General features: G+C 48.2%; 1 protein-coding gene across 5 annotated transcripts in view; it reads right to left on the reverse strand.

The window, feature by feature from the left end:
- The window catches only part of BCL2L1 (BCL2 like 1), a 48881-nt gene extending 43993 nt beyond the window's left edge, over positions 1-4888 (reverse strand). Inside the window, exons 1-2 of one of the 5 annotated variants that reach the window (XM_040638128.1) lie at positions 4779-4888; positions 2539-3250 (exon numbers count right to left, since the gene is read on the reverse strand). In XM_040638128.1, coding sequence (XP_040494062.1) covers positions 2539-3120 — 582 coding nt within the window. In that variant the 5' untranslated portion in view covers positions 3121-3250; positions 4779-4888. Of the gene's footprint in view, positions 1-2538; positions 3251-3540; positions 4432-4664 lie in introns of those variants that run through there. The other 4 variants (XM_040638127.1, XM_008703238.2, XM_040638126.1 and 1 more) reach the window with 4 other exon arrangements.
- Between the last annotated feature and the right edge of the window lie 4875 nt (positions 4889-9763).

Below are 9763 nucleotides of genomic sequence, written 5' to 3' on the forward strand. Positions count from 1 at the left end.
AAACAGCACATCATTTCCACGAGGGAAGGTTTCATGTGGGGCTTATTGCCAGCACCTGGCACAATGTCTGCTTCATAGTAGATGCTCAGTAAATTTTGGTTGCCTAAGTAAAAGACCCAACACAATGTCTCATACATAGAATATACTCCATAAATGCTCATTTCCTTCCCCTTTTCTGTAGGGATGCTAAATTTAGAGCATATCCCAGGGTAGTTATGGCCCATATGTCCTACACTCCTGGTCCGCCACAGCCTCCAGGAAGGTTTTGAGATGACACTGCGGTAGCCAGTCTGTGCAGCTCAAATAGGATGGTGCTTGACAGGGAAGTGTGTGGGTAGCTTCTATCCAAAGGACCTCTACTCAAATGTTCTTTACCTCCTGGTCTCAGGGAGCATGTGTGCCCAGAAATGGTGCTGACATAACTGGCTTCCGCACACATCCCCTCCGTTCACCAAGAGGAAGTAACATATGGTATGTTGTCTAACGGGCTCTGAAAATAATCTTGAGCAAAGAGACAGAAGATGGAATTTCAATTCAGGGGTGATCTAATTAACCTGCCCTGTGTTGCTGTGTCTAAAACCTCTTTCTGTATACAATACGCGGTGACTGGCAATTCTCTGATCCTGGTAGCCCGCTGCAGAGGCTGGCTGACAGAACAGGCACCTCTCCCAGACTGCCTTTTGTTAATAGCTGGCAACAACCCACCTGGTTAGCACCCCTGGCCAAAGACAATAGTCAGGCAAGGTGGGCACAAGGCCCACATCTCTGCTAGGAGATGTCTCAGTGCCTGTGTCTAAAGTGCTGGAATCCTGTCCCTCATGCAATCAGCTGAACAAATATTTGCCCCTAAAGAGAATCAAAGCAGGAGGGAACCAGCGAGGTCATCACACAAACCAACAGGAACTATTTAATCATTTATCCCCCCAGGGAGTTCATTTACAGAATGGCTTTCAAGTCCGGTCAGCCTTAGCTCGAGAGCTCTCCACCTTTACCTCCCCCAACCCCACCCCAGTCATCTGACCTCTATTGACTTGACCTCTTTGTATTTTACAAGAACTAGCAGCAGGAAGAGTTAATGAAGTTGCAAAGAAATAGGAAATAAGACAGGGGGACGGGCAAACTAGGCGGTCTCTCGCTCAGAGGTAAACTGAAGTGCCACGCCCTAGGCCCAGCCTATGGATAATTTGCATTCTTGACATTCCTGAGCCCGTGGTGCAAAGGCCCCTTCCACCTCAGCTCCCTCAATAGATGACTTATTTTCCACAGCCTGCTCAATTTTCTGGGTATTTTGAGGGGACCGAATACCTCTCATAAGCCCTGCATCTCCCCTAGACAGGGAGATAAGCAAGGATGTTAGGACTGAGTTCACTGCAGAAGAGCAAAAATCGCCTACAATGACCACTGGTAAAGAACCTCTCACCACTATCTGCTCCTAAGTTGGTGATGGGCAAGAGAATTCTCCCTCCCTGGGAAAGGAATGAGGGCACGACTCCTGCGTCTGGAACCAATAATAACTACTACAGAAACTTGCTGGTGCCAGTCACTGCTCACATAAGCTCCAAGATTTACAATATTCTGCAAGGCAAAGAGGGCTCGCCGCCTTTCTGGTTAGTGGAAGAAACTGAGGCTCAAGGTAAACTGGCCTGTCCAAGGTCACACAGCTGGTTGAGTGACAGGGCTAACCCTATGTCAGTTTGTTTCTGAAGTCTGTCACTGAATCTCCATATCCCAGACAGCCCCACAGACCAGGTTCTTGCTTTGCCAGCCAACAGCGCTCCGTGAAGAGGCCCCAGGGCCCTGGCCATGTTGAATGCAGCAGGCAGAACAGCTGGAGCTCCCCAACCAACCCCAGGCAGTGAGGTGCAAAGTCCCCGGGCTTAATGCGTGACACAGCAAGAGCTCCGCAAACAGGCCAACCATGCAGAAAGTTGCACACTTTAGAGCAAATGAACAGAGGGGTGCAGCACAAACACAACCGGCCCACTGGCACAGCTTACACTGCCCTAAAATCTGACAGTCTGCAGCCGCCCAAGCCAGCGGGAACTTCTGCCTTGGCCGTGCCCTGAGAGGAGAGGAACATGTATGCACACTCTGAAATAAAGGGAACTTGATTTGTGGGAGGGAAGCCCAGGACAAGACTGACATCCCTGGGGGAATAAGAATGGAGGGGCTCGGAGGCATTACACTCATCAGCCCTTTCTGTGGTGAGCCATTTTGTCAGGGTGAGGGGGAACACTGGAATAACTTTCCACTTGCAAAGATTTGGGGCCAAATAAACACACAGGCTATGTTTTCCTCTGCTGAGAAACTGGAACGCAAGTATGAAAGAGTGGGGTCATGAGGGTGGCCAGAATGAAAGATGCCTGGTCCTTCAAGAAGTAGGTCATCTGTATTTGAGAACAGTTAACCTCTTGTGGTGCAACAAGGCCGGTCACATCTCCTTAACAGTCTCCAATAATCACCCATCACAACAGAAAGAGATATGGGGAGAGGCTATTAGACATCCCTCTGACCAGAGACCAAGGGAGAGATACATACAAGGGGCGTGGTCCTTACCCAGCCGCCGTTCTCCTGGATCCAAGGCTCTAGGTGGTCGTTCAGGTAAGTGGCCATCCAAGTTGCGATCCGACTCACCAATACCTGCATCTCCTTGTCTACGCTCTCCACGCACAATGCCCCACCGAAGGAGAAAAAGGCCACAATGCGACCCCAGTTCACCCCATCCCGGAAGAGTTCATTCACTACCTGCTCAAAGCTCTGATACGCTGTCCCTGGGGTGATGTGAAGCTGGGATGTCAGGTCGCTGAATGCCCGCCGGTACCTCAGTTCGAACTCATCCCCGGCCTCCCTCAGCGCTTGCTTCACTGCTGCCATGGGGATCACCTCCCGGGCATCCAAGCTGCTGCTGTGGCCAGTGGCTCCATTCACCGCAGGGCTGTCCGCCAAGTGCCAGGATGGGTTGCCATTGATGGCACTGGGGGTCTCCATCTCTGATTCAGTTCCTTCTGGGGCCTCAGTTCTGTTCTCTTCCACATCACTAAACTGACTCCAGCTGTATCCTTTCTGGGAAAGCTTGTAGGAGAGAAAGTCAACCACCAGCTCCCGGTTGCTCTGAGACATCTTTATAATAGGGATGGGCTCCACCAGTCCATTGTCCAAAACACCTGCTCACTCACTGAGTCTGGTCTCTGCTTAGTGGTTCTCTTCTGAGCTCCAAAGCCAAGACAGGGTTCTGATGGGAGAGAAAGAGCTTCAGGAAAAAAAAAAAAAAAATTAATATGCATGCCATTTACCCTACAATATCCCATTCCCCTTCGAGGTACCAGAACTGGTTTCTTTGTGGCTCTTAGAAAGGTCTGGGTCTAGCTTCCAAAAGACTTCAATGAAGTCAAATTGAAAGCACCCGTGGGCTCTTTCTGAATCACCACACCGGTTTTTTGTTTTTTTTTCCCCAGCCACCCCCTTTTCTCCGAAATGCCTTCCTCAGAAAGTCACCCCCACGGGCAGTCTGCCCCCCACCCCCACCTCCGCACCACCTACATTCAAATCCGTTTCAGGCAACCGCAGGCAGGTGCAACCCCCGGAAGATCTTTTGTAACATAGGTCGGGAGAAGAGGTGGCAGCCGGGATGCCGGCAACTCAGCCGGCCTCACGGCCGCTGGCAAAAAAAGGAGCTCCGGCTGGAGGGATCATGCGACCCGGCAGGCTGGGAGCCCAGAAGGCGACACAGGAATTACGAAGCTCAGGAACCGGCCCCCTCGCTTGCTTCCTCCTCCATCGCCCGGATCGAGGGCGGCCACTCGGCAGCGGCCTCCTGCCACCCGGGAGCCCAGCCCCCTCGCTCTTGCACGCCCCTTGGCTCTCCGCCTCCTACTGGGAGCCAGGAGAACTCTCCCGGAGGTGGCTGTGTGGGGTTTAGGTTTTTTGTTGTTGTTGTTGTTTCTATTTAAGTACCAGCTCAGGGTAAGGCTTCCGAAACCCTGAAGGGACTTCTCAATGGGGCTCAAGGTTTCGAGAAGGGACAGAGGGAGGGGAAAACTGCCTCGGATCTGCGGTCTGACTTCGGAAAGGCCATCCCCGGGCCTTTCCGGGAGGCTGACGGCCGGGGACCCCCCAGAAACACCGCTGGTTTTCTTTGAATTCCCCAAAGGCCCTGGACGTGGCGGCGGTGGTGGGGGATTGCCGGGTCCTCCATACCCCGCACGGACACAATGGCCGCCGGCGCCCTGCACAAAGACGGGGTGAGGGTGAGGCGCCGGGCCTCTCCTCGGGTCACGGAGAGGGACTGAGGCCTGCTCGAGCCTCCCCCCACCACAACAGCTGAGACCACGTTTTCCTGAGGACAGGCCCAAGGCGGCTTCCTGGCGCCCCCGGGAGGGCTTGGGGGCCGGGGAGTGCACCTCTCCGGAGACCCGGTCGGGTGGGCTGCGGCCTGGCTGCTTCTCCCGCGCGCTAGGCCGGGTACCCGGCAGGCCACCGCCCCGTTGCCAGGCAACCGCTCTCCCTCAGGGGCGCCCCCTAGCCCTTTCAGGGAGGAGGGGTCTCGCCCCCGGCGGCCCGCCCCGGCGTAGCCAATCAGAGAGCCCAGTCAGCACAGAAGCGGGACGGCGAGGGCTCCCATTGGGCGCAGCGCCTGCCATGCACAGGGGAGGCGGCGCTCTCACCTGCGAGCCCCGCAAGCCGTGGGGGGCCACATCCCCCCTTCATTGGCCAGGTCGTTTCCAGACGCGAGGGCTCTTCGTGGCCAAGTTCCGCGCCGCGGACCCGGGCCGGCCTACCTGGCTGACGACTCGCGCTGTCTCTTCCGAATGAGCCGGCCTCAGTTTCCCCTGAAGAGACCGGGGGAACTTGCAAGCTCAGTCACTTCCGGTGCCGCGGCAGCGCGCGCGAGCCCGAGACGCAAAGGGAGTGCACGCCTTGAGGACTGGCGTCAAGACCTGGGAGAGAGCGCCCCCTTGCGGCAGATCTGGGGAATATGGAGACGCAAAAAAAAAAATCAACGTTTATATTCATATTTCCATGAGTTCGTTCATTTAATCAGTCAGTTTCATCCATCTGTGAGTTTATATATCTAAAAAGCGTTGGGGGCGCCTGGGTGGCTCAGTCCTTAGGCGTCTGCCTTCGCCTCAGGGCGTGATCCCAGGGTTCTGGGATCGAGCCCCTCATGGGGCTCCCTGCTCCGTCGGGAAGCCGGCTTCCTCCTCTCCCACTCCCCCTGCTTGTGTTCCCTGTCTCGCTGGGTGTCTCTCTCCGTCAAATAAATACATGAAATCTTTTTTTAAAAAAATAAAAATAAAATAAAAAGCATCGTTGTAGCTAAGAACCTTGTGTCTGGGATTCCAGCTCTGTCAGTTGGGCAAGTTCTTCAACCGCTCCTTGCCTCTTTTTCCTTAACTGTAACTTAGGTAAAAAAAAAAAAAAAAATCTCCCTCATTGAGTTATTGTGAGGATTGAAAGAGTTGTTATCTATAAAATCTGTAGCACAGTGTGTGGTCTATAGTATATGTTGCATAAATTTACTCAACAAATGTTTATTATCTGGGTAGCTGAAGATAGAAACAAGACAAGACATGGCCCCTGCTTTCATGGAGATAAACCCTTGAGCTGGAGAGAGACAGTAAACAACTAAGAAAATACACAAACAAGGTAATTTCAAATAGTGACTAGTGCTATGAAAGAAGTGAATCAGGGTATTGTCCTAAAGAGAGTGAAGGGCGGTGCTTCTTTAGATTGGGTGGTCAGGGATGTAAACCCTGCCCTGCCTGCCCAGTGAGAGAGAGAGGCATTTATTCAACAAATTGTTTATGTAGGGTGGCCAGGGATGGCTTCTTTGAAGAGATGACCCAGAACCCAAGACTTGAAATAGAAGAAAATGCTGACCCATGAGAACCTAGAGAACAGCAACTTGGGAAGAGGGAACAGCTTATGTAGAGTGTCCCGAGGCAGGACGATCTTGGCATGTTCCAGAAACTGAAGGAGAAGCAAGTTAACTGGAAGGTAGTGAGGGAGGGGAAATGTGGCCTGGGAGGAGGTTGGAAAGTTGACCATGGAAGTGCGTTAGACTTGATCCTAAACACTGAGAGGTGTTTTATGTTAATTTAATTGATTAAAAATAGGTATATACGAACATCGAATATTAAAAATATGCAAAGAGCATAGGATGAAAAGTTAAGTCCTCTTCTCGCCTCTGCTTTCCAATCCACAGGTCCCCCCACCGCGATCATCACTTTGTTCTGAGGTCTTTTAGAGACGGTTGCTGTATTCACAGGCAAATTACACGTACAGATTTTTTACACAAATGATAGCTTGCTATAAACACTTCTGCATCTTGCTCTTATGACTCAGCTCCACATTTTCGGTCTGCCTCAGTTTTTTAAATTAACACATAGCTTTATAAAGACAGCCATAATTTACTTGCCTAATATTCTATTTGCGAACACTTAGTTTCCATTCCTTTCCTATTACAAATAATGCTATAACTTGTCCATTTGTTATTTTGCAGATGTGGGAGTTTTTCTGTTAGGTAAATTCCTGGCAGTGAAATACCAGTAAATGAGTATACGAACTTGTTTTTGTTTGTGTTAATGGATATTGGCAAAGTACTCTCCATAGTTGTACCAGTTTGCCCTTCCATCAATAAAATATGAGAGTGCCTCTTCTCTTACATCCTGAACTGCAGTGTGTTATTAAACTTTATTTTTCCTTGCCAATCAGATGGATAAAAACCAAAAGGCATTTTTATTTTTCATTTCTTTTTATTAAGAGAGAAGTTGAGCAATTTTTCCTATTTATGAACCTTTTTTGGAGGGGGGTCTAGTTCTGGCGAATTCTCTGTTCATTTACCCTTTTTTTTTTTTTAAAAGATTTTATTTATTTATTTGACAGACATAGAGACAGCCAGCGAGAGAGGGAACACAAGCAGGGGGAGTGGGAGAGGAAGAAGCAGGCTCATAGCCTCATAGCGGAGGAGCCTGATGTGGGGCTCGATCCCATAACACCGGGATCATGCCCTGAGCCGAAGGCAGACGCTTAACCGCTGTGCCACCCAGGAGCCCCCATTTACCCTTTTTTTTTAGTTGGTCTTTCCACTGAGATTTTTCTTGTTGATTTATAGGAATACTTATCCTTTTCTTTCTACATCTAAGATGTAAATATTTTTCCAGTTTAGTATTTATTACCATGGACAAACTTTTATTTTGTATGCATCTTAATTTATCAGTCTTTTCCTTTGTGGTTTCCAGGTTCTATGTCATTCTTAGGAAAACCTTCAATTCAATATTAGAAAACAGATTCTCTGTTTTCTTCTAGTTTTTACATGGCTTCATATTTTACATTTCAATCTTGTGCCATCATAAAGTCACTTTGGTGTAAGGTGTGAGGCAGGAATCCACAATTTTTTTTCCCAAATAACTACACAGTTATCCCAATATTATCATCTTTAACCAACGCATTTGAAATGTCTCTATTATCATAATCTTCATGCTCAAGTGTATTGGGGCCAAATTCTGAACTTTCTATTATACTCCATGGAAGAGTTTTTTTTTTTTTAAGATTTTATTTATCTGACAGAGAGAGAGAGTGAGAGAGCTTAAGCAGGGGGAGCAGCAGAGGGAGAAGAAGAAGCAGACTCCCCGCTGAGCAGGGAGCCCCATGCAGAGTTCCATCCCAGGACCCTAGGATCATGACCTGAGCCTAAAGTAGATGCTTAACCAACTGAGCCCCCCCCATGGGGGGCCCTCCGTGGAAGAGTTTTAAACTGGGGCAGGATGTGATCTGATTTGTGTGAATCTGTGAAACCTCCAGTGTCACAATTATTTCAATGTGAAAATTATCATTATGGAAGTCTATGATGTGCTTTGGAGGGCCCAGCAGAGGGCAGATCAGCCCTGCCCAGAGACATGGGCTTTATTGAACTGATCCTTAAAAGGAGAATAGGATTTTGCCTGGAAGAGAAAGGAGGTAAGGGCCATTTTAGGTGGAGGGCGCTGCCTGAGCAAAGGCATGGAGGTCTACCGTGAGAGGCCATGGTGTGTCCTAGAAATAAATTGGGACTGCTGAGAGGGCGGTGGTGGTAGCGGAGACTGAACGTTAATCTGCGTGTGCGGGACACTGCATAGACACCAGAAGAGCCAACCAGGCTTTTTGAACAGAAAGGACAAGAAGAGATTTATATTTTGGAAAGATGGATAGAGTCTTTTGGGAAGGGAATTTTGCAATATTTACCAAAAGCCTTAAACACAGGTCTGTGATCATTGAGAAATGATCTCTGATTGGAATTGAATTTAAGAAGTGAAATGCATCCAAAGATTTATCCAGAGATGTCTGCGCATGGTTATTTATAACACAGGGAAGAAAATTAAAAATTAAGAAAGGTCAATAAATAGGGTGACCGTTTTACATGGGTTAAATTCCCACATTAAAAGTGTAATTGAGTAATATTTAGTGAAGTGGAAAAATGCTGCAAGCATAACACTTAAAAAAATAAATTGCAAAACTATACTGAGAATTATGATTTATAAAAAACGTACATTACACATAAAATATAGTAGAAGGAATTCTACCAGAATGCAAAAAGGTAGTTATTGCTGGGTAGTCAAGTTTTGGGTGATTGTCTTTTCTTTTTTATATCTTCCGTGTTATCTAACATGATTATATTGTTTTAATTGGAAAACACTGTTTTTTAAATTTTCTTTAAACATTGTATTTATCTATTTGAGAGAGAGAGAGAGAGAAAGAGAGAGCACGAGTAGGGGAGAGGGGCAAAGGAAGAGGCTCCCTCCTCAGCAGGGAGCCTAACATGGGGCTTGAACCCAGGACCCTGGGATCATAACCTGAGCCAAAGGCAGACACTTAACTGACTGAGCCACCCAGGCACCCCAGAAAACACTGTTTTATTATTATTTTTTAAAAGATTTTATTTATTTATTTGACAGAGAGAGACAGCCAGAGAAGGAACACAAACAAGGGGAGTAGGAGAGGGAGAAGCAGGCTTCCCACCAAGCAGGGAGCCCGGTGCAGGGCCCGATCCCAGGACCCTGGGATCATGACCTGAACCGAAGGCAGACGATTAACGGCTGAGCCACCCAGGTGCCCCGAAAACACTGTTTTAAAAACACTTTTAAGTGGAGAAAATCCTTGCATAGATGCTAATGAGAAATGGAAACAGAGTGGTCAATAAATCTGAAAAGATGCTCAACTTCACCAGTTATCAAGGAAAATGAAAACTAAACCCTCAGTGAGTTGCCATTTCACACCCACCAGACTGGGGAAAATGGGAAAATTGGATAAAATCAAGTGTGGTTCAAGAATATGGAATAACTTTGGGGGAAAAAAAGTATTGTTACCTAGTAGAATTGATGATGCCCATAACCTATGACCCAGCAATTCTACTCTTTGATATACGCTCTAAATAACTCTTGGACATGTGCAGATGCAGGTATGAGGATGTTTTTATAAAGATGCCTGGGTGGCTCAGTTGGTTGGGCATCTGCCTTTGGCTCGGGTCATGATCCTGGGGTCCTGGGATCAAGCCCCACGTTGGTCTCTCTGCTTAGTGGGGAGACTGCTTCTCCCTTTGCCCCTCTCCCTGCTTGTGTTCTCTCTCACTCGTTCACTCTCTCTCTAATAAAGAAATTTAAAAAAATCTTAAAAAAAAAAAAAGAATGTTTATAGCAGCTGGGGTGCCTGGCTGACTCAGTTGGAGGAGCATGCAACTCATGATCTCGGGGTGGTGAGTTCTAGCCCCACATTAGTGGTGTAGAGA

Source organism: Ursus maritimus, unplaced genomic scaffold, assembly GCF_017311325.1.
Source record: "Ursus maritimus isolate PB19 unplaced genomic scaffold, ASM1731132v1 scaffold_22, whole genome shotgun sequence".
NCBI lineage: Eukaryota > Metazoa > Chordata > Mammalia > Carnivora > Ursidae > Ursus > Ursus maritimus.